This window comes from Pelodiscus sinensis, chromosome 11, assembly GCF_049634645.1.
Source record: "Pelodiscus sinensis isolate JC-2024 chromosome 11, ASM4963464v1, whole genome shotgun sequence".
NCBI lineage: Eukaryota > Metazoa > Chordata > Testudines > Trionychidae > Pelodiscus > Pelodiscus sinensis.
Genome location: NC_134721.1, coordinates 48,267,644 through 48,293,250, shown reverse-complemented (window position 1 = coordinate 48,293,250; position 25,607 = coordinate 48,267,644). Strand labels below are relative to the sequence as shown.

Below are 25,607 nucleotides of genomic sequence, written 5' to 3'. Positions count from 1 at the left end.
TATCATCCTTATTGTAGAGAACAAATGTCCCCTCTTGTTACTGTTTTATTCCCAAATCATTACAACTCCAAGACAGCTGGTGTCCCTCATTATAGCTATTGCACTGAAAGGCTGCTGCACCAAAGATTCTACCAAAAAAACCAAAACAAAAACAAAGATAGCCCCAAACTCCCCTATTTCTACAGTTTAAATCTTGGCCCTAAAAACTGACTAAACCTTAGCATGAAAACTTTTAATTTGTTTATTTGGAGTGGGATGAAGTAGAGATTTAAAGAAAACTTTTGGCCACCTTTGGACTATGAAAGTGGGAGGAACTAGAGGCTGGGATTTGGAAGAGTGCAGAGCTGCAGGGTTAGCATGCTGAGGGAGGGGAGGGCATCAGCTTGGAACAATGTGTCACCCTGGATGGGCTGTGGGAAGTACTTTCATGCTATTTTGGACCGAAGGAAGGGCACTGCTTCTTAGGGCTTTTAAGAGCGTGGGAGGGGAAAAGGAATCCTAACAGATCACACACCTTATTAGCTCCAATGTGAAGCTATTCCATGGTATTTTATTTGAACCTATTAAATATGGAACAGAACTAGAATTACTCGTGAAATCCTTGAACATTGAAGGTTTGAATAAAATGATAGCAGGATCAATCCTAGTGTTAGCTTTACAGAATCAAAAATGCCTTCTGTTGTGCTCATCTCTGAAATATATTATGTGAAATTTTTCCATCATCATATACTGCTATGTATACACAGCTTACACACACTTATTACAGAGACATGCATTCTTTTAGGCAAGATGGTTAAGAATCTGCCTTGGAGCATTTAAGAATCTGTGATTGTTTGTCATCACAATTCCCTACAGCTAGCTTTGGATTAAACAAGAAAAATTAAAAGGTTTGGTTGGTTGGAAAAACAGTTGCCTTGTGCTGCAGTTAGAAGTTTCCATAACAATAACAGGAGCACTAATTAAAAACCAATTAGTCACGGACATTATTCTGAGGGCCAACACTTTGCAAACTTTCTTCTCTTGGATTTTCCCTCTCTGAAGCTGCCCATTATCCTTAGTACAAAGGCCTTAAAACGAATGTGGACTGTTTGACTGTCGCTATGGAAACCTTGCCACACAGCACGGTACATAAATACTTCCCAGGAATCTTCAGAGCCACTTTCCCCTATGATCTTTGGCCCACATGAATGTGCTGTTTATTCACTCCTCTCCCTATTGATGAAGCCCTGGTGGACGTTTTATGAATACTAATGAAAAAGAATTGAACCTACAAAGGAAATGTAACTTCTTCCAATGAGACTTTATCATGTCAATGCCAAATGTCATGGTTGGGTTGCTTCATCCCACTTACATAAAGCTCAGACACCTCTGCAGATTCAAAATTAGGCCTGCATTTTGTATTACATTATGCTGCAGCAGAAAGAACTTTTAAAGAGGAAGAACTGTCTCAGGGTTAAAAGCAGACTCTTCAAAATCATAAGACGAATTTTTTTTATTCTGGCCCCGACTACCTTTGGCATGCCCATGTCCCTTTCCACCCAGCTCTATGTGGGTTCCAGTAAAACATGCTGGTATTAGGGCATCGTCTGTCTATCAGGAAGCACAAGTAGGTGCCCATAAAAAGCACCTTCTCCTTGCTTGACCTTGAGGCGAAAATCAAGTCAGAATTTAGCCTGTTCCTTGAATCGTTCTCCTAAGTGAATTCAAGGTCACGGGACAATGGTAAAGAATCACAAAAAGATACTTTCTGCCAATGCTGAGCCAGGAATTTATTATCCCTAACTTAAAAAAAGAAGGCTAAGGGATTATTTGATTACAGCCTGTGTGTACGTATCTGGAGAACCAAAGTTTAATAATTAGGCTCTTAAATCTAGCAGAGAAAGGCATAATGGGATCCAATGGCTGACTGAAGTTAGACAAGTTCGGACTGGAAATAAGGCATAATTCTTTAACAGTGAGGGTAATTAACCACTGGCAAATTTTATGATGGGCATGGTGGATTCTCCATCACTACCAATTTTCAGATCAGGGTTGAATGTCTTTCTAAAAGATATAATGTAGGAATATTTGGGGGAAGTTGTCTGGCCTGCATTATACAGAAGGTTGGACTAATGATCACAATGGTCTTTCCAGCTTTGGAATCGATGAACCTGTGAAATCTGGCTTATTTGAAACATCCATTTGTATGTCCTGTTCCTGCTTCCCTTGACTCATAAATCTAATCTGACACAGAAGAGCCAACCAGAATAGCTTGGGTCTTGCAGCAAAGTAGGTTTTGGTTTTGTGTTTTTTGAGGGGTGAAGAGGCAGGACAGGAAAGAGATGGCAGAGGATAGAACAGATGAGTAAAATAACTTGGGAGAGTTGGGAAAAGTAGTTCTTAAAAATAGAAATGAAGTGGCACAGATGATACTTTGGAGCAGTGGTCACCAATCAGTAGTTGCGGATCTACTGGTAGATTTTGAAGCCTCTGACAGGGGATCCTGACTGGTTTGGCTGGGAAGCTCTCAAGTGCTGGCACTTCAGTTGCTCCTCCACCCACTGTCATGCTGCTCCTGTCCTCTGCCTTGGAGCTGCCCCTTGGGAGCCTCCTGCTTGCTGTGCAGGGTGTGGGAGGGAGAAGGGGGGGTGTTGATTGTCAGGGTGTCCTCCCCCACTCCTTTCCCGTATTTCCCCTATCCACACAGAGAGAAGGGGACGGTGGGAGAGTGACAATGCAAATCTCTGTCACTCTCACACACAGTGTCCTTCACTCTCATCTCCTGACCCAACACGTACATGGGGGGTTGTTACTACTTTTACTGCTGGCAAAGTGGGTTAGTTTTTGGTTTTGACGTGTCTGTGCATTTCATCACTTTCATTTCTCTCAGAGGGTCCCTTATCCTGCCTTCCTAATACAGGAGCCAGCTCCATCCCTGGGACAGCCTGTGCTGGCTTTCTGGCCACTCCCTGTGGGGGGGAGGGAGGCAGAGACTCAAGCCCACCACGCTGCACTTCCCAGGCAAATGCCCTAGTCCAGGGGTTCCCAAACTTTTTGACACGGTGACCAGTAAATCCATTCACGAACTTTTCGAGGGCTGGCAATGTTCATTTGCATATTTGCATATTCATTAATCAAATGATGAATATTCAAATAAGTTGTTTCTGGTCTTCCCAAATCTCCCAGCAAAGCTTTTGATATGGTTGCCTACAATATTCTTGCCAGCAAGTTAAGGAATATGGACTGGATAAATGGGCTGTAAGACAGACAGCAAGCTGGTTAGACCAGGGTTTCCCAAACATTTTACTTTAGTTGGAACCCTTTTTTCCAGTACTGCTTTTTGCAGCCCCAAAATATAAACACATAAAGAAGCCAGTTCTCCCTCGCTTCTCCTCCCAATCTCCCTTGGCCAGCCCCGCTGCCCGCATCCAGCCCTCCTTCCGGCGGCCGCTTCTCTCCCCCACCCCCTTCCCAATCTTCCCTGGCCAGCTCCCTGCCCCCAACCTCGCACCCCCCGGCAGCCCTGCTTCCACCGGCCTCCCAGTCTCCCCAGCCTGCCCCAATTCCCCCATCCAGTGCTGCTTCCAGTGGCCAGCTCTCCCCTCCTCCTCACCCCAGAAACCCCTGGCACCTGCACCTGCACCTTCCCTTAGCCCTGCACCCTCCTGGTGCCTCCCCCTTCCCTCACTGCCCCTGCCCCCTTTTTCCCTAATACCCGCCCCCTCACCATCCTCTGTCCCATTCCCCTCCTGCCCCTCTGTGCCCTCGCACATGACTTGCTCCATCCTGGCCTTCCTCACGCCCATCCCTTCTTTCAAGCCTTCTCCCAGCACCTCCTCCTCCAGCCCCCAATGCCCTTCCCCTCTCCTCTCCCCTCCCAGCATCACCCTGTCCCCCTCCTCTCCCCTCCCAGCATCACCCTGTCCCCCTCCCACTGACACCTCCCCTCCTGCCCTTTCCCTCATTGTCTGCACTTGGCCCCCGGGCATTTGTCTGTCTCTCCTGCACCTTGTCCCTTGGTGCCTTCCCTTCCCCTCCCCTCCGCCGCCCAAGCCCGTTCCCTACCTTCTGCCTTCCACATTGCGGGGCTGGAGGCCACGCTCAGGCCCTGGAGGCTGGCACCTGAGGCAGCGTGGCCCCGCCACGTGCCTCCGAAGAGTTTTAAAACCCCAGGCTGTGACATCACGTCACACCCGGGCGCCCTCCCCGCCCACATGGGCAGCAGCAGGCGGTGAGGAGGAGCCGCGCACGGCAGGACGCTCTGGGGACGGAGGACGCACGCGGGGGGGGAGGGGGGAAGAGGGGGAGGGCTTGGGCCCAGGCCCACTCCAGCTCCACATATTGGTGGAGCAGGGCCCCCGGCTCTGTAACTTGGCAGCACTTCCGGGTTCAGGGGCACAGGGCCCAAATCGGCCTAAGGCCGCCCCTGCCGGCAGCCATGCTGAGGCCCGGTATTTTTTTCCCCCAGGCCCTGTTACCGGGCTGCGGCCCATCGTTTGGGAAATGCTGCCCTAGTCTACTCCAGTTCCCACTCCACCTCCCTTTCTTCAGTGGGTCCCTTATCCTGCCTCCCTAATGCTGGAGCCAGCTCCATCCCTAGGGCAGCTTGTGTTGGCTATGCAGCTACTCCCAGGGTGGGTAGGACCCGAACCCACCACCCTGCGCTCCCCAGCCAGATGCCCTATCCTGTTCAGAGCCGAAGAAAGAGTAATTAGTCTTGCAACATTTCATTTGGGGGAAGCGAGGCAGAGAGGCTAAGAGATTTAATGTGAGTCCCAGAAGTTGATGTCTGTTCTGGGATTCTCAGTCCCTTGCTCAGAACTAATCTTCTAGTTGCACAGCCAATATTAAAAAAAAAAAAAGACAAAACAAAATCTGCCTTCCCCCAGCTCATGGGTTGGGCAGAAAGATCAAATAAAACCCTTGACTGTCCTGGGCTCCACAAGTGCTTCACATTAGGGGATACCTGATCAGACCTAGGTCATTTCAGCCCATCTCAGGAATCCCAATCCACAGGAAGCTGAATTTATCTTTAATTTTTTGCTTCAGAGACTGGTTAGAGCATTCTATCGTGGCAGAGGAAAAGAGTTCACAATATTACTTAGCTTCATCCTGAGTCTTATCTAAGAAGAGACTCTCTGTAGTGCCAAGCCATGACAGAGCAGAGTTTTATGGAAGGAATTATTGTTCACTTGTAAGCTTTTGAATGTGCACAGGGCTGCAAGCTAAATGAAAACCAGATCTCCAGCTGTGAAAAGCCATCATGATCAACATTTCCCTGTTAAATAACCCAACCCTCACCCACATCTGTGAGAAAAGTTTTTCACACTAGTGGAAGATGCTTGATAGTTTGCAGGCCAAATATAAGCAAGTAAGTAAAACAAACAGAAATAGATAGTCCTTTAGCTCATCCTTTGTCCTAGAGTTTCACAGCCTCTCCTCCTGGGAGATGATTCAGCTTCTTGCATTAATTTCTTCCACTCCCAGACAGCTCTGCTCTCTTTCTGGAACAACAGGTCCAGAATAGCCTTCCAGGTCCCCTTCACAGGATTTAACTCCTCTGCCCCCAGCACAGCCTGCCCCAATTATTTCTTCTCTTCCTGCCTTCTGACAGGTCTTTATAGCTCCAGGTGGAGTCTTGCCCCCTTTAATTAGTTCCATTGGGCCACCTGCTCCACACACAGGAACTGGGCTTGGTGGACTTACAGGAAGCAGCTACCCTGTAATACACCTTCGTCCTTGTCAGAGAAAACTACCTTGTTTTTTGCGTTGACCTGTGAGATGCCTCACTGGGCTTCTTTCATCTCCTCCCCAAGGCAAAATACATTTTGCACCAGACAGGCCTCAGAAAATGTTCCCAATAGTACTCCAGGTGGATCCTCACATTTTCCCAAACCAACTGAAACATTCCCTGCATTTGTCTACTGTAAGGGTACGTCTAAACTACATGCCTCCGTCGACGGAGGCATGTAGATTAGACAGATCGGCAGAGGGAAATGAAGCCGCGATTAAAATAATCACGGCTTCATTTAAATTTAAATGGCTGCCCCGCTCTGCCGATCAGCTGTTTGTCGGCAGATCGGGGCAGTCTGGACGCGCCGCGTCGACAAAGAAGCCTTTCTTCATCGGCACAGGTATGCCTCGTGAAACCAGGTTTACCTGTGCCGATCACGAAAGGCTTCTTTGTCGACACGGCGCGTCCAGACTGCCCCGATCTGCCGACAAACAGCTGATCAGCAGAGCGGGGCAGCCATTTACATTTAAATGAAGCCGCGATTATTTTAATCGCGGCTTCATTTCCCTCTGCCGATCTGTCTAATCTACATGCCTCCGTCGACGGAGGCATGTAGTCTAGACACACCCTAAGAAACCACTTCACATTACACATGGAGGGATAGTACTGAGGGCTCCTCAAATCCCATGGCCTCACCCAATCTCACAGGAATGGTCCCAGTGCAGTGGAACCAGGGTCTCATACTCAGTCTCCTATGGCACAGTCAATATTCAGTCTCATCTTCTCTGTCTGGGATTCAGTGTCACTGCACTGAAGTTTTTCAGCCTCTCTACATAGTTCCTAACTCAGTCTCAGTCTCAGACTCACTGACCAAGAGGATTAAGTGCCCCCTTTCCTCCTGAGTGAACCCACAGATCTATCACCAGGTGCTCTCTCTCAGGATGTAACCTGCATCCTGTCACTTCTAATTGTTCTGCAAGGTCCCCAGCTTTCAGGATGAGACCCATGAAGCAGGTATTTCCTGTTTCCTTTCCCCTACTGGAGCCCTGCTTCCATTCTTGGCTCTTTCTCTGATACTTTACCAGTTGTTGCAGCCTGTCCAGGGATTGACTCTGTTTGGGTTCCTGTCAGCCACCATTCCCTGGTACTTTTCTCTACATGGGAACAGGCCACTTCTTGCTCTAGGATTAAGCATTACCGTTTCTTTTTCTCAGCCTCCCCCGAACCAGGCTAACCCTTCCTCCAAACCGCCTAACCGCTTAATCTTTTCTCCTCCAATTGTTTCTGGCACCTTTTAAACTACTCTTTCATGCACTGGGGGGTGGTCCTGTGCTCCCTTTTCAATCCCCCTTTGCCATCCTTACTCCAGCACGCAGCCCCTTATTTCTTTTTCCAATCAACCTCTGGCCTTCTCTGTCCTATGCCTTCCCCATCAGGAATAGTGATATTCGGCCACTCATGTCAATTTCTCCCAGCTCTGTGCCCTCACCACCCTTTCAAGCATTTGGAAGAAGGTCCTCAGGTCATCTTTTGGTCCCAGTTTCAGCACTTCTGGGGCCAGCCACCTCACATTGCCATTTGCCAACCATGTTGCCGGCATCTCTTGGCCCAACTGTTTATGTAATTGCTCTCAAACACTGGGCTTCTTGCCACCTCAGGGGTGCAGCAAATTGTGACTCCTGATGTTTCTGTTGGTTTGCCATCACTTGCGTGAGCAGATGCTTGGATTGCCACAGTATTGCAGCCGTCTTACTGCTACAACCCTGTTATTAACTGGTAAACCTTCCCCTTTGCCCCCAAATTGTGAGATGTCACTCAATATTGCAGGTGTGGTTCTCTCTTCACTGTGCACCTAAGGTCCACTTCACGCTTCCTTTGTGTCAAGGCCCAATGTAAGTACTCGCATTCTCCACCAAATGTCATAACCTGGGGCTTCTCCCCAGCTTCCAAATACATGTTGCCCCCCCATCTCCTTTAAGAATGTTTATTATCCCAAAACAAGCAAATAAAACAAACAGAAACAGTCCTTTAGCTCACGCTAGGGTTCCACAGACTCCCTCCCTAGTGATTCTGGTGATCCAGCTGGTCTGGGCTGCACAAGGCATTTCAAAGTGGCAGTGCTTTCAAGGAGTCCTCCGCTGGCCCCATGATCCCTGCAGCACTTTTGCCTTTCAAGTGTAGCAGCTGCCCTGGAGCTGTTGCTACATTTCAACGGTGAAGGCGCCCTTAGCCAATTTGATTAGCCAATTAATTGAAATTTTACATCGCTAGTTCAGGTTGACTGAGCACCTGATTAGCAGCCCAGTGTTCTAAAATCTATCTCTAGCTCTGCCAATGGCCTTGTGGCTACATGATCTAGGGCAAGACAATTGCTCTGCTCCAGTTTACCCACGTGTAAAATGGGGATAATATCTGCCTTACAGGGGTATTGTGAGGTCTAATGTATCTAGGTTTGTGATTTGAGCTTGTGAAAAGCAATAGTAGTGATAGGTATTACTGTTAGTACGACACTCCATTCAGTTATCTGAATGCAGAGGACCCCTCACAAAGACCTAGAGATATTTAAACCCTCACATAAGCTTTTGAATTCAGCACTGAGCGTGTGTTCAATTCTTTAGGAGCCTTGCACTAATTTTGCTCAACAGGGTTAATTTCAACTTCCACCCAGTGCCTTAGCATGTAAAACTGACATTTGTGAGTCTATTCACCAACGTAAGTGTCCAAATTCAGAATTTGTTGCCCTGAGTAGGGACCTAACTGGAAAATAAGCTTCAGAGGGGTAGCCGAGTTAGTCTGTAACAGGAAAAACTTAAAAAACAGTGAATAGTCTAGTAGCACCTTAAAGACTAACAACGCATGTAGATGGTATCATGTTCTTTTGTGGGCAAAATCCACTTCTTCAGATGACTGGAGTATTAGAAGTCCAGATCCAAGAATAAATAAGGGAAGGGGGCAGAGAGAAAAAAGGATGGGGAAAAAGAGAGAGAGAGAGAGAGAGAGGCAGTGAGTAGATGTAGTACAAGAGGCTGATAAGAACAGTTGGCGTCTCCATGGTTTGGTTGGTTGCTTGAGTCATTAGGATGTGGAAGGTAGTGTGAGAGCCAGCTGATGTCCTTGTTCATTCCATTTGTATAAGAATTAAACTTATAAATGAAGTTCCAATCCTTCCCTGTATATTTGGCTTGTAGAATTGGCCTGAAACAGCACGTGTCCACACGTTTTACAGACGTCTTGAATTTTAAATAAAAGCTGTAAGTAATGTTCGATTAATTATTAATGCCTATATCCAAGAACAGATTCATACGGTCTTCCTCTGATTCTCAGTAATGTCTTTAAAAACTACCTTGAGAACTACATTTACTAGGCATTGAATGCAGATGGGCCCATGCTTCCGACGCATGTCTGCACAATTTTATTTTAGCAGAATGGTTAATGGAGTGCTGCAACTGCTGCTGTGCACATTCATCCAGCTTACTGGAAGTTTACTAAAATTTCACCTTCTTTTGCCTTTTCTTCTCTAGGTCAGAGGTTCTGATGCTTCAGCTTCCTTCAAGAGGCAGCGCAAAGCAGGAAGAAGTTGCAGCACTGCCGGAGAGAAGGCACAGGGTGTCTGGTGTGCAACTAGATCGAAGCTCACCCACTGGGGGAGCAGGAATGTCAGAGAATGGTAGAGTGTCCTTATACCTGCAGAAGCCCCGGTTGTGCTATTTCCTCCCCCAAGTGCCAGATTCTCAGAAAACAAACTAATATTGGCTTTAACATTTTGAGCCATCAAAGCAATTAATTGCAGTTTGAATTTTGAAACCTTAAGCAAAACATCAGTTTCCCTTAAAAAATGTCTTCTGCTCAGAGCCATCTCTTGAATATAGTGAATTGGGAACACTGCCCCATTCCGATGCTTGGATGCTTTGATAAGTGTTAAGTGATAAAAAAAAAAAAAAAAGATGGATGGTGAAGAGACTAGTGGGGAGGCCGATTTGCCCAGGGCTGGAGTAGCCACAGGAAAAAATCAGCAGCCCCTACATCAGAACTTCCTCCTCCCCCCAGAGCCTTCTACTTGCTCATGGGTCCTGCTTATCCCTTTCCCTCCCAGCACCTATCCACCTACCATGGATCAGATGTTTAACAGCATCAGGAAGTGCTGCAGGGAGGTACAAGGAATGAAGGCACAGAGTGCTTAGAGAAGGGGCAGAACTGGGTAGGGAAGAAGTGGGTGAGGCCTTAGGGATGGAGTGAAGTGGGGGCAGGACCTGGGAAGAACACCTTGGCCACAGATTAGAAACTCAGCACCTATGTCCCAGGCCCCACACTCCTGCAGGGATGACCCTATTCACATTTATTTTAAAAGTAATAGCGAACATGTCATTTGTAAATAATGCTTGAAAGAATTGTCCCCTTCCTAGAATTCACTAGACCAGAATGACTTTTTTCTTGCTTATTAGTAAGAGATCTTAGTTTCTGTATAAATAATACCCAAGAACTTCAGCTTACAATCAGTTTCAATGAAATATTTTACAGTTAATATTCCACAAAAATACAACCTTTCCCCCTCTGCAGTTTTGAATGATCTGAACACATAACACTGTTGCTATAAACGTGCTGTTTTGTTGCAATTCCCATAGGATTGTATGTCCCACGGTTTGAATGTAAGTCTCTTAAAGCCATCAGACCTCCCAAGACAGACTCTGGATAATAATTACTAGAATACCACAGGACTTATACAGAGAAAAGAATTATAGAGACTCTAGATGAGAGGACAACTTTGTTGGCTTATTTACATGCTGTAATGATGAGAGCCATTTCTGAAAGCTGTATTATCCTAAGGTCGTTCATCCTGGTAATGGTTTATATGCCAAGTAGACAGCAATTGCAAAGCTACAGCTTGCATTTCTCTTAGTGGTGGTTGGACACATCTACAGCCAAATGAAGACAAATGTCAGGCTGCTTAGGAATTAGCCACGAGCAAGAAACTGCTACAGAAAAAAAATCCATTGCGAAGTTATTTGGAAGTGAACACCTAAATTTGAGGTCTGAAGTGTATGCCTGTAAGCGTGATACAATAATGTCCTCCAGAGACACAGAGAGATGTCATCCTTGATTGCAAAAAATAAGCAAGTATTTTGTTCTGCTAGAGTGAAGCTGTGCATATGGCTGCCCATCAAGTGAGTGGTAATATGCCGTGCTGCCAACATGATTTTCTAAAGGCTTCTCTGTACTTTTAATTTGAGTTGAATACAACAAAGTGGCAGATATAGGCCTGATCAGATTGCTTTGAGGCAGTGGCTCTGTATTGCCACGAGAGAGACATAGGTTATAGCTACACTACAGAACTTACAACAGTGCAGCTGTGCCGCTGTAGCACTGTTAGTTCAGATGCTCTAAGCCGACCAGAGAGACTTCTGCTGTTAACTTAATTACTCCAGCCCCTGTGAGCAACTGTAGCTACATCAGTAGGAAAAACTGTCTCACCAACATAGCACTGTTCACACCGGCACTTAGGTGAGTATAACTTATGTCACTCAGGGTATGTCTACACTACGACCCTAGTTTGAACTAGGGTGGTTAATGTAGTCATTCGAACTTGCAAATGAAGCCCGGGATTTGAATTTCCCGGGCTTCATTTGCATGTTGCCAGGCGCCGCCATTTTTAAATGTCCACTTGTGCAGACTCCGTGCCCGCGGCTACACGCGGCACAAACTAGATAGTTCGGATTAGGCTTCCTATTCCGAACTATCTGTATCTCGTGGAACAGATAGCTTTCCTATCAAGAAGTATACACAAAGAAATTCACATTTTCATACCTTTATCATGTGAAAATAGACATTTTCTCCAGTAAAGAACAAACTGAGTGAGCAAGGAGTGTCAAAAACCACTCCAAACGAAACTGAAAAGTTCCACAAACAAAATGAGTCAGTTTCACACAGCTCTGGGGTTGGCAAGTGAAGTCATTTCATGCATTATGAATGTACTTCTGTAAGTCATTTATAAATTTTAATTTCTTATTTCAGAAGAGTATTTGTAACTATGTCCGAATAACGTGATTAGAGAATTAGATTCAGCAAGCCTCAGAATATTTGTATTATGCAATTTTTATGGCTGTTTAGGATGCCAAGTAAGAGATGTCACATATATTTCGTCTCCTGTCCTAATAACCAGAGGCAGTAAAGGGAATGAAAAAAGGTAGCGTCTGCTATGTCATTCTGTTGTGATGCGTAAGTGGAGAAGTGGATGCGTAGGTGGAGAAGTTCATTTAGAGAAAGTGGCATTTTCCCATGTGGAAGAAATGATAATTTAGGGGTTCAAATCTCCAGGGCATCAGAGCTGCTTGAATGTTTGTGTCCCTTCTTTCCCTCCCCCCCCCCCTTTAGTAAAGAGCTGTATATTCCACGGCATATGCATCACTGCCTCCTAAAACAAGCATGACAGTCTGCAAGTCTTGACATAGGAAAGTGAAGTTGTTTTCTAACGTAAATGCCTCATCAACAATTCTGCCACTCCTACAACCCCTGTAAGAGCCGATTGCTTTTCTGTTGAATTAATTAGCAAGAGAAATTAATTGATTATGCAAAAATATGTATACTAGTAATGTATCTCAGATTGAAAACCTGAAAGGAATTCTTTGTTTTGGTAGTGTGAAGAGTTCTGAAGGAAAAGTAGTTCTAGGAAGTTAACTTGGCTGGTATTTAGTATTGCAATATAAATATACAGACACTGTAATACTGCAGGGAACCAACATTTTTATTCCTTCTCAGCAGATGAATTATTGATTGTGATAGCACATCAACTAGGTGAACTGAACTCCATTTGAAGACAAATTAAATTAGCATGCCTCTGTCCAGTATTTTTTTAAAAAAATAATTAGAAATCAGGTTGCCTTTTTAATTGTAGAAAATATACCTGACGGAGGAGCTGGTATCTCATCATTTAGAATTGCAGCCAGGTGAAAGATGACTGGATTGTCCGGTATGTGCAACAACACTGCCCTCTAATGGGCAGAATACAATACATCAGACCTACCCCGAAGGTTTGTGATTGCCTCAACCCTTCTTGGCAGAAGGGCTGTAAAGGGACTACATACCGAGCCCTACCGCTAGTGCTAGCGAATGGATAATTGTTCTTTCATTTGAGTGGAAGTAGTCTATCTCAAAGGTGGCTGAATTTTATGCCCTGGGCAGCATGAACGTTGTACACTCTATTGTGACAAACCCATAGGGAGCAGCCTACAGCACAGCACCAATTACAAACAAAAACCAAGCCTGCAGACAATTATATAAATCTCCCTTGCACATGTAGGCATAGAAGTCACTAAGATTAGAACACAGGCCTCTACCACTTGAGCTCCAGCTGGTTGCTGGTGCAGGTCTCTTATTTTCTTTTCATGCCTGCCTCTGGAGGGCACCATCACTCAGTCATGCATGCACAAAGCTAGTACCTTATGCCAGGGGCTGTAAATCTTTGGTATGCAGCCCATCAGCTCCTATTGGCTCGGAACGGTGAACCGCAACCACTGGGAGCTGTGGGGGGTTGTGCCTGTGGATACCTAATGTAAATACACTGTCTCATGCTCCTGCCCACAGATTACCCCGGTGAGCCATGAGCCAAAGGTTGTTTGCCCTCCTTCCCCCCCACACTTACATTAAAATGACAAAATTAAAAAATACCTGAATAGATTATAACTAAAGGCAAACTTCACATGCCCAATATTTGAAATATTAAGGATTCATAACTTTATATGTATGAAGGAATTAATTCCAGCCTTTAGAGATTGTTTGACTTGCTAATTTTGTGGGACAAGGTAGGTAAGGCCATAGCTTGTATTGTATTCTGTTAGTGAAAGAGCAAGCTTTTTCAAGCTACATAGCTCAAAAGCTTTTCTGTTGATATCTTTGGAGGTGAAAAATGATACAACCTCACCCACCTTGTCTCTCCAGTATCGTGGGATCACCTTCCCTACATCACTGCAAATAACAATTGCTAACTACGGAAACCATGCATTTGAATGATCTGACACTGTACTTTATGAAAACAAACTATAAAAATAAAATCCCATGTTTAAATCGATTTAAACTGATGCCAATTCAGGGATTAATGCTCAGAACAAAACTTTTCTTGCTGATACCACGCACTAAATATTTGTTTGCAGTGGATCAAATCTTAGAACCACTGATTTGATTTCAGGAGCTGCTAAAAATATATGGAAGCATTTCTGTGCTATTATGTGAATAAGAACATAAGAATGGCCATATTGGGTCAGACCAAAGGTCCATCTAGCCCAGTATCCTGTCTGCCGACAGTGGCCAATGCCAAGTGCCCCAGAGGGGGTGGACCGAAGACAATGATCAAGCGATTTGTCTCCTGCCATCCCTCTCCAGCCTTTGACAGACAGAGGCCAGGAATACCATTCCTTACCCCCTAGCTAGTAGCCTTTTATGAACCTAACCTCCATGAATTTATCTAGCTCTTTTTTAAACTCTGTTATAGTCCTAGCCTTCACAGCCTCCTTGAGCAAGGAGTTCCACAGATTGACTGTGCGCTGTGTAAAGAAGAACTTTCTGGGTATGTCTACACTACCCCCCTAGTTCGAACTAGGGGGGGTAATGTAGTCATATGGAGTTGCAAATGAAGCCCGGGATTTGAATTTCCCGGGCTTCATTTGCATAAAGCCGGCCGGCGCCATTTTTAAATGCCGGCTAGGTCGGACCCCGTGCCGCACGGCTACACGCAGCACGGACTAGCTAGTTCAGATTAGGCTTCCCAATCCAAACTAGCTGTACACCTCGTTCTACGAGGCGTACAGCTAGTTCGGATAGGAAGCCTAATCCGAACTAGCTAGTCCGACCTAGCCGGCATTTAAAAATGGCGCCGGCTGGCTTTATGCAAATGAAGCCCGGGAAATTCAAATCCCGGGCTTCATTTGCAACTCCGTATAACTACATTACCCCCCCCTAGTTCGAACTAGGGGGATAGTGTAGACATACCCTCTTTTATTAGTTTTAAATCTGCTACCCATTAATTTCATTTGGTGTCCTCTAGTTCTTATATTATGGGAACAAGTAAATAACTTTTCTTTATTCACCCTCTCCACGCCACTCATGATTTTATAGACCTCTATCATATGCCATTTCTCTCTTACACATTTTAGATTTTAAAGTGATTCACTTTCACCGAAACAAAAGATGTTGAGAATCAAGTATCCAAAAGGTAATGAGCATGACCAAGCTTTCGCTCAAGCTAAGTGGCTGTTCTTTTCCTCAGTAGAAGATCAGATGTTCCGGTCTGTGGAGGGCCAGGCTGCCTCAGATGAAGAGGAGGAGAAGTGGATAGGGGACCAGCAATCCCAAGTGGCTGATGTGAAGAAACTTCTGGACAGAGTCCCCTGTTGCGGAAGCGGGTATGTTTAACGGAGATTACCGTTTAGCCCTTTGGTTTCCCACTGCAAATTGTATTGCATGATTTAAATGAGGTCTCTTAGTGAGAAGCCATAAAACTATTTCACCGAAGAAGAAAAAAAAAAAAAAAAAAAAAGACAACAATCCCTCTGTGCCTTCTCGTTCCAGGCACCAGAGACAAACTGTGTTTGAAATACCCATCTGATGCTAGCAGGAATAAGAAAGGAAAGTGAGATATTTGTGGGTGGGCGGGAAGGTATGTTTTACTCCAAGTAAAAAGAAACCCCAGTGTCCACATGCTAGAGGAAAATCCTTCTTAACAACATACCCTGCATATCACTTGAATCCTCTTTGCTAAGTCACATCTTCAGCTGCACTTGCAGTAAATATTTTACACACATTGCATAAACCAGTGGTCCCCAACGCGGTGCCCGCGGGCACCATGGCGCCCACCGGGCCATTTCTGTGCGCCCGCTGAGTGATCGGGGCCAGCCCCGCCCGCGGGCACGTGGCACAGGGTCGGTGCCAGCCCCAGGTGCGCAGCACTTGGGTGGCCCTGCCCTCAGGCTCGCGGTGCATGGGCTGTGCTGGCCCTGGGCGCGAGGTGCATGGGTGCTGCCGGCTCCTGGGCATGTGGGTGGCCCCGGCCCTGGGCGCGCAGCACAGGAGTGGTGCCGGCCCCAGGAGTGCTGAGCATGGGCGGTGCCGGCACCGGGTATGTGACATATGGGTGGGCCTGCCCCTGGGCGCGTGTGCAGCCATGGCCCCAGGTGCCCGGTGCATGAGAGGCCCCGCCCCCGGGCGCTCAGCAGCCCTAAAAGGTTGGGGACCACTGGCATAGACCATCTATATGGATTAGAATTCCTTCTGGGAAATGTCCCCCTGCTCTCCAGAAAAGATAATTTCCAGCATAATCCTCCTCCCAGTGAAGCCATGGGCGAGTAGACTTTCCAGCCTGCTTGCCAGTCTCTTTCCAGCTATACAAACATAGAAGCTGTTAGTTCAGGCACCTCAGCTGATTTCAGCTGTCAACTAAGAGGAGATGGGAAACCAGCATAGTTGGGATCCAAACCATAAAGAGCTCTGTAGGTCAAGGTCACAAGTTTGAACTGATGCCCTATGATTGTGAAGCCAGGAGAATAGCAGGAAACCCATTGACCTTTCCTGGAAGTGTCGCTAGTTTCTCTTTATAACGCGCAGATGTGATGACAAAATAGTGAAGAAATTGACGTCTTATTTTAGAAGCACCAATAAGGATGACCATGAGAATGCCACCGTGGAGCTAGCAGAGAGAATTACCAAGTTAACTGAGCAGCTTGAGAGGAAAGGACACGAAGTGAAAAAACTAGAAACGAACATGAAAGAGGTAAGAAGTGCCAGGTTTACCTGATTTTATATTCTTTTAATTACTATTTCAAATAGTCATGTTTTGTAATTACATCTGATTTCAGTTAGCTTGCAACCTTGTTAATGCCGGACCACATCCTAGCTTTCCATGGCAATAGCGCTTCCAATATAACTATTGCATGACCTCCATGGATCTGAAGGACTTTACTCTTGGATATACCCACATGACTATAGGCTGTTTTGACAAAACAGTATTTAAAATTCTGTAAAGTATCCAGGTGGGTTTAATAGCAGGAAAAGGCACTGGACTGATAGCTCTGGAGAACAAAGTGGAGAGAGTAGGTGCAGGAAATACAAGGTTCCCCTGCGGTGTCTCAACACAGGGTAGAAGGCTATGTGGAGGCTATCACCAATCTTCTCACCAGGCCCCAAAATAACCTTTGTAGAGGCACCTTCTCTTGGATCAGTTGCAAGTGCTCAACTTATATTCCATCTTGCAGTTCACTGACAGAAGGAAAATCTGAACTTCAGCCGTAGGAAGTGAAGATACCTCTATTTCTTAGTGTGGACATAACTTCATGGTTTAGAAGATACAATTGATGTCTTGGTATCTTCACCTAATCTTATTTAAATTCCCAAAACCTCAGGGGATAAGGGGAGGAGAAAAAAATGGGGCCATAAACTGACTTCCAGTTTACCTGACTGGATGGCAAGTCATGTGATCATGTGTCAGAAATTGGTTAATATTATAAAAATGTTATTGCCTCACATTTAGTTGGTTCCCAAGTTTCATCTGCTACACAGTCAAAATCAGCTATTTTATGCTCCTTTTCTCCGGAGAACTTTAGTGTTTTTGGAATGCCTAACCACTAAGGTCTGTTTGAATTCATAGTAAACGTTCAACTTTTCTGCATGTTGCCACTGAGTCAAGATTTCAGTATCAAGAACATGCGCGCTCTCTCTCACAGAGGGTACGTCTGAACTACATGGCTCCGTCGATGGAGCCATGTAGATTTGTTTGTTCGGCAAAGGGAAACGAAGCTGGGATTTAAATAATTGCGGCTTCATTTAAATTTAAATGGCTGACCCGCTCTGCCGATCAGCTGTTTGTCAGCAGATTGGGGCAGTCTGGACGCTCCCCTGCCGACGTGAAAGCCCTTTATCGACCTCCCCGGTAAACCTCGTCCTACGAGGCATAACGGGGAGGTCAATAAAGGGCTTTCAGGTCAGCGCAGGAGTGTCCAGACTAGCGCGCTGAGCCGACAAACAGCTGATCAGCTGTTTGTCGGCTCAGCGCAGCAGCCATTTAAATTTAAATGAAGCTGCAATTATTTAAATCGCGGCTTCATTTCCCTTTGCTGATCAGCCTAATCTACATGGCTCCATCGATGGAGCCATGTAGTTTAGACACACCCAGAGAGAGCGAGACAAAGAGAGAAGGAGACACTGAAATGATATGAGGGAGTTTGCTTAAGGGAAAAATTGTGGAAAATGAAAATACTTTCATCTGGTGCAGTTCTCTAGGGACAGTAACTACTGTATTCAATGACAATATATCCCAGTAATATTATCTGTGTTAATGGAAAGCTTTGCTTCCATGTTGCTTAAGTACCAACCACATAAAAAGCTAAAATTACTCCGTTCATTCTGATGGCAACCACACTGACCTCTTTTTTTCCCCTGTCTTACATTCACACTTTTACATGTATTCATCTTCCCTTTGCAGAGCTTGAAATGTCCTGTTGCCTGTTTTCTAACCTCTGTGGATGGATACAAGTTCAGTGTATCTTGCTCAGAAAAGATCCCTTATAAATTATTAGCAGTTATACTAGAATTTCAGAATAAAAACATCAGCTTTTCCTTAAAAAAAAAAAATCAACCTCTCCCCCAAGATAAACATCACATTCATTGTAGAATAACCATACATTTTTAAAAATCAGTATTTGTGAACCAATTTGTCCTTATTACAGACCATTAGATTATTTACAATTCAGTGTACATCAGTGGTAGGAAGGCATAATTTTAGTTGGTGGCTTAGCTTGCTGCTACTGCTGCCACAAAGCTCTTTGGCAATGAGAGATGGTGATCCTGAAAGGTTCAAAGATCAGTTTAAAAAAAGTGAATGCTCACCTTGAACTTTCTAAGTCCATGAAAAGTATGCAGAAAATGCTTAAGAATACTCTCTCTCTCATATATATATATATATATATATAAATAAATTTCCTGGTTTAATAAAGAAACAACTGAGAAGTAGCTGTCACATTCCATAACATTTGGGGAGGCTCGCTCAAATACCAACAGGTTCTGTTATTTAGATTTACAAAAACAATTCTGAAAGTTCACACAAACAGCATCAACAGGCAGGGTAAGTGCAAGAACCACAGGTATTGACCCATCACTGATCCAATCTAAGACTACAAAACACAGGAGATTAAAGAGGAGTTAACTTTGATTCTTTTTATATAGAGCTCCAGTTCTCAATAACTGAAAAGAACATGTACCTAAGACAGGTTAATGAAGAAGTCAGGCCTAGATGATAGATTGAGGAAAACATGAGAAAATGCTAAAGATATATCAACACTTTGCAACGCTTTGTGCTGTGAACAAATGCTGCAGTATTGCAAGGCCAGATTAATCAAAAAGTAGAGAATTAATTTACACCTTTCAAAATGTGCCAGTCATTCAAGAACATTTCCAAGCATGAGTGTGAGTTTCTACATTTAGTTATATCTGCATGTGCCTCTCTCTCTCTCTCTCTTTCTTTCTTTCTATACACAGAGAAATGAGCTTCCACTTTTGAGCCCGGTCCACAATCTTCAGATAAAAACAACACATGGTCTGGTAGCACTTTATAGACTAACAAAACATGTAGATGGTATCATGAGCTTTTGTGGGCACAGCCCACTTCTTCAGATGACCGGGGTATCTTCAGATAGGTCAGTTCACCGGCAGATGTTATGCCAAACAATGATGAACACAGAAAGAAATGAATTCCCGTAAGAAACTAAATTGACAGATAACATATTTATTAATCTCTAGTTCAGTGTTTGGGTTTTCTGTTGCACTTGTCATGTTAGTATGAGCATCACGTAAGCAGTAATGAATTTTGCCTCATGATTCCCTAGGAGATAAGGAAGTTATTCCCATTTCACAGATGAGACATAGATCAAGTGACATGCCCACAGCCAACCAGAAAGTCTGTAGCAGAACTGGGACTGGACTCAAAGTTCCAGTCCAATGCCTTAAAAATCAATCATCCTGCCTCCTCATATCTGTTAGGAAGCAATCTACACTTTATCATCATTTATCCATTTTTCAACAGATGGGATAAGAGAAAATGGTAGATGTAAGCAGCCAAACTAAAGAGAGAAGCTTTTGCCAGAAGTGTTTGTTTAGTGACTGAAAACTAACAGCATGGAGTCTGCTGCCTTGCAGTAGCATGCAGCTGAGGACATACAAGTTCATGTGTGTTTTCCCCCAGTGTGGCTAAAGATAAGATGCTCTAAAAATAAAACACTTCCAAGTGGCAGATTCCTATTGGTTCTCAATGCAGAGTACTGTTAGAACTCAATTCAGAATAACTCAGGACTGATGAGCAGTTACCCAGACATTTATGTAAATCTTTAGACATCTGTGTGTGAAATAAGCACCTGGTGGCTAACACATTAGGGGGGTGGTATAAGAAAAGAAAATTTTAAGAAAGAGGAGTACTTTGATTAAGCAGACAAGGGCTTTTTCCCTTCTTTCATCTATATATTGTCCCTTTCATTGTACTGATACGTGGTGAAAATGTAGCTCTGCTAGCGGCCTGCACACGCACAAAATGTGTATCCACATTCAGTCCTCAAAAATGATCCACAGATATCTGCGGATCTAAAGCAGATCCCTGCAGATTTGCAGGGCTGTCTCTGTATGTCTACACTGCATTCCTTTTTCGAGAGAGGAATGCAAATGCAGGTGAACGAAATTGCAAATGAAGCGCAGATTTGAATTTCCCGTGCTTCATTTGCATAATCGCATCCAGGCGCTATTTCAAAATATCCTATTTCGAAAAAAGAAACGCAATCTAGACGTGGTTATTTCGAAAGAAAACCCTTCTTTCAAAATAACCCTTACTCCTTATAAAATGAGGTTTAATTTTGAAAGAAGGGTTTTCTTTCGAAATAACCGCGTCTAGACTGCATTTCTTTTTTCGAAATAGGGTATTTCGAAATAGCACCCGGACATGATTATGCAAATGAAGCATGGGAAATTCAAATCCGTGCTTCATTTGCAATTTCGCTCAGCTGCATTTGCATTCCTCTCTCGAAAGAGGAATGCAGTGTAGACATACCTTCTGTAGAGATCAGGACCTATGAAATACAGGATGTGTGCAGTGCAGAAGAGGAAGGGAGGGACTGCTAGCTGAAAGAAGCAATAAGGTCAATTCAAATCAGACAATTCCCTCCCCACAGTCTCAGAGAGCATTGATTATGCCTTAGCCCGACAGCTCGCCGTTGATGGCGATGAGGTTGGGTGTATGTACAGACAACTATTCATTTATTTGCTTCTTTCCTGTGAAGTGAGTGTTCACAGAGGAATTCTCAAGGCACTTGGAATATAGACTAAGTCATTCGGATGTAAACTGTTCTGTAGGCTGGAGGAGTTAGAGGTGTTCACAAAGTAAAGGTCATGTCTGGCTAATGGCAGCAATTAATTTTTTCATCTGATGCTACCTCAAGTGCCAATTAAAACATTCTTTTTAGCGGTGTCATGTAATAAAATGTAGACCAAGGATTATCTCACTTCTGCACTGTGACCACATAAGCTCTTGGAAGTGGGGGGAGGAGTGATGCCCCGCCCAACTACGAAATGTTGATTCAGATAATATTTTCTGCCAAATATAATCTAGGAAGAGGCTGTTTCGTTCAAAGCCTACAGTCATTTCAGCACCTCTCTCCCTAAGAAGGGGCCCTGCTGCAGTTAAAACTGTAATAAAGATGAAACAAAAAGGGATTAACAGAACCAGCAAACGTGACATTTATCACATGGGATTGTGTTAATAAATACAGTTAAGAATAAATATATTTGACTTCTCTTTGCAGCAAATAATTGCAAAGAATAATAATATTTAGGAAGGCTGTGTGCTCTGCTTGGGCCTAGTAATGAATGGGATGAGAGATTTATTTTGGTTTAATTAATTACAGCTCATGAAAGTCAGAAATTAATATTTAATATAAGCGCTTTCCAATAGATGTTCTCCAGACTCATTTTAATAGCTCAGCAAATGCATTGCATTCCTGACTGGCATTGCCTCTCCTCCATCAGTCCTAGGCCTCTGATATCTCTAACAGTCCATCTTGTGGGGCAGTTCTGTGATGAGCAGACAAGAGGGGCTTAACACAAGCTCTGAGGGGCAGAATTTGAGAGTGGGATGATCAGGGGACCAAGTGCTAGGAACTCCTAAATTCTAATTCTGCCTCTGACAGATTTGCTGGCTGGATTTTTACATGTCATTTAACCTCCTTCTTTCATTTCATTCATCTGGGAAATGGGGATACCGGTGCTCACCTGTCTCTCTCCCTGCCGCCCTTCTGAGATAATACTTAATGATCAAACTGTTCTGAACTATTATTCCTCCTTACACCCCGAACTGGAGTTTGACATTGATTTACAGAAATGTGTGAGAGAGAGGAGGGAGAGAGATATTCATGGAGCTGGTTACTATTATTTAGGTCACATTAGCATCATGGCATTTTCCAACCAGCAAAGACGACACGGTTTTTGTTCCAAGGAGGGCAGAGCATCCAACAGAGAAGAGGAGACACCATACAACCTGGGTGATCTGAATGGTGACAGGCACAAGTCCTATTTCTTTAGAACAATGAAACTTGTAAGTTAAATGCTAATTTGCCCTCCCTCTACAATCCAGCCGTCTTGTCTTTCTTCCGCACCAAAATGCAAGCTTAGATACCAGCATCCTCATGTCCTATCCTTCCAACTTTTGACATCCTCCCACCAGCAGGTGAGCATTTCACTCATAAGTAAAACACATGAAAGAAATAAGTAGATAATTTAGACAGTCTGTCTTGCAAACCTCTTGGAAGAAGTAGGTGATGAGGAAGGATTTAAGACCCTGATTCAGCAAAGTGCTCGAGCACATACTTCAGTTTAAGCATGTGTTGAAATCCACCCCTATTTACTAGTGCAAAAGCTTGAATGAGGAGAGGTTATTAGAAGTGGTCAAAAATATTTCAACACAGCTTTGTTCCATCCACATATATTGGCTGACACTTTCTTGAGATGGGAGAGACTGACGATAGCTTTTGTATCACTGAGGCCCACACAATATTTAATTACTTTTACAAAGTGAAACAGCTCCAAGAGGCAAGACTGAGAGAGAAACTGATTTGATACCTTGGGGGATAGGGTGCTAATGGGGTATGTGGAAGGTTTTATTGAGGGCTAGACAGCCCTAGAGATTGACTTTGCAGTAACCCAGGAAGGTCCTGGTTCAACAAACCACTTAGTCACATGTTTAACTTTAAGCACATGGGTACTTCCATCTGTCAGCTTGCTTCTGGATGTCCTATTTGAACAGGCTTTTCTTGAGCTGGACTACAAACCACTAATCTCCCTATTTAAGCATTCTGAATCAGGGAGCATCTACAAAGCACCCTAAATTTGAAATAAGATGCACAATTTGCACTATGCAAATTGTGTATCTTATTTTTATTTTATTTCTAAATAACATGCTATTTTGACACATTCCTTAACCCTTGTGGAATGAGAATTACAGGGAAACCGAAATAGCGTACCCATTATTTTGAAAAATATTTTGAAATAACAGGCATGATTAAAAAACATGGGGTAGCGATTTCGGGATACCTCTGGTATCCCAAAATAGCCCCACTCTCTAGATGTACCCTCAGGGTCTTAAATCTTTCCCCAAAACTCACTTTACCCAAGATGCTTACAAGAAAATTGCTGACTATATCACCTTCTTATTACTTAATTTAATAAATCTGTGTTCTATGCCTGTAGGATGGGATAGAGGGGGAAAGGGTGGAGACAGTAGTGAGAGAAACAGAGAAATCTCTCTACATTATCCTCCTTTGAAAAAACAGAGATAAGAAAGGCTGAAGTACTGAACTGAGAATGAGAACAATTACAATTTCTGAATAGTCTAGTTACACCAAATATTGAATGAATTGTCATGAAGAAGAGCAAATGCATTTCCCAGCAGCTATTGATCCAGTGCCTTAAAGAAACGTAGCAATACAACAACGTAAAGAATTTCCCTTCACAATAGTTTTCAGGAGCAAACTGACATTTACTGGTCTGGAGGAAAACTTAGCTTTGCAATTTCTGTGCAAGAGAACACAAGCTCCAGTGCTTTTAACTTCCTATGTCCTTGTCCAGATGAAAGGCCCATTGCTAGGTGAACTGCAACAAAAGGTGGAGGAGACTGAATTATTGAAGATGGAGCTACAGATGTTGGAGACGGAGAGAGTTAGGCTGTCACTGGTGGAAGAAAAGCTCATGGATGTTTTACAGCTTCTTCAACAACTTCAAGACCTGGTACGGCAAGAAAGTAGTCCAGAGAATGAGAGCTGGTTTTGATGATGTCCTTCCCACACTGAAAAGGATTTTTGTTCCTTACATCCAAATCCAAGGGTTCCCTTACATTAAAAAGACACAGCTGCACAGGTACCATCAGCTCCATTGGTTGCCTTGCAGCAAAGAGGAAAAACCCTAGGGGTTCTTACATGTGATTTTCCATCACAGTTCTCCAAATTCTCCCCTTCCCCCAAATTCTCCCCTTCCCCCATCATTAGGATCATAGTAGTTTCAGGTTTTCTAAAAAACCACTAAGTTAGGCCCAAGCCCCTCTAAGAGCAGGATTTAGTCCTCCAGAAGAAAATGCATCAAATATTACATTGATAGTGTAGGGCACACCCAAACACATAGTATACCTAAGATGCTGTACTTTGGGGGCATACCTACTTCACTGCATGGATTGTGCTGCAACATGAATTTGTAAGTATTGGTCAGTTACTTGCAGAGCCACATCATTATATCGAAGGCTGGGTTTTATTTCAGCTATCCTCTGGAAGGATCCTGCTGGCATTCAACACTACCCCAGTGACAATTTTAGAAATAAATGTCTTTATATCCGACTGACCATCTGGAGACTCTGGAGTGCTCAAGTTTGGCCTGCTCACCCCCACATCCACAGAAAATATCTTTTTAGTGGCAGACGTTTTAGTGGCAGTAGAAACAGACCTAAGAAATATTTGTCTGGTTCTATTTCCACTGTTTTAAAGGGCCTTTGCCCGTTATACCCCAGCATGCACCAGGCATAGGTTATGCACCACTCCCATCCACATGTATAGAAAAAAAGAAATGAAAGAACATAATCCTCCCGCACATTTCTCTAACTTTTCATTCCAAAGCACTGACATACCAACCTGATGTATAGTCAGTGCTGGGCTGAAAGGCACCCAGTCACGTTACACAATGATTCCTCCGTCATCCCGCACAACCAGCTTCACTATGTATGAGCTCTAGTTCAGCAAGAAGAGTACAACTTCCTGAAGAAGCAAACCTACTTCTTGTAGTACCAGAGATGCTCCTGTCCAAATACTAACCAGGTTAGGGGCTATTTAGTTAATCAGAATGGAGGGACTCACATGTCAAAGTGGCTCTTATCTAAAATGTGATGGGTCAGTCCTTAAAAAGCTATTTTAAATTCCTGGCTAGAAGACGGGGGTAGGGGTAGCGGTGAGAAGTAGTCAAGAAATGAGGAAGCTGGATAAAGGGCTGAACATGGGACATGTTAGGAGCTGTACAAATCTGCACTGTTAGGAGTTAAAAAAAATTGGATTAGGATTCAGGGTGTCTCCTGAATTTTTTGCAGAGCTGTTCACTGTGCATTTAATTAAAATTATTGTCCTCAGATTCTGACTTCACCATGTCTGAAGTGTGTGGGTGTTCTACTGCTGACTCTAGAGAACACATGCAGTATCTCAAATTACATTTACTTACTTTATTATTTGGCATAGCCTATTTTATTTTCACATCCCATGCCTGACACTACATGGATCAATAACAATCTAATCCTAAGAAGGATGTACCATTAAGCTGGCAAAGAATGATTGACAGCAGGCATAAGAAC

At 44.0% G+C, this 25,607-nt stretch overlaps 2 protein-coding genes across 6 annotated transcripts in view; one reads left to right on the top strand and one right to left on the bottom strand.

Annotated features, from left to right (window-relative positions):
• Positions 1–25,607, bottom strand: part of CFAP92 (cilia and flagella associated protein 92 (putative)) — a 254,276-nt gene that overhangs the window by 138,177 nt on the left and 90,492 nt on the right. The window lies entirely within an intron of this gene.
• EFCC1 (EF-hand and coiled-coil domain containing 1) overlaps positions 1–25,607 on the top strand; it is an 80,600-nt gene that overhangs the window by 48,269 nt on the left and 6,724 nt on the right. Inside the window, exons 3-6 of one of the 5 annotated variants that reach the window (XM_075939732.1) lie at positions 9,235–9,380; positions 14,970–15,105; positions 16,346–16,469; positions 23,852–24,010. In XM_075939732.1, the coding sequence (XP_075795847.1) occupies positions 9,235–9,380; positions 14,970–15,105; positions 16,346–16,469; positions 23,852–24,010 (565 nt within the window). The other 4 variants (XM_075939733.1, XM_075939736.1, XM_075939737.1 and 1 more) reach the window with 4 other exon arrangements.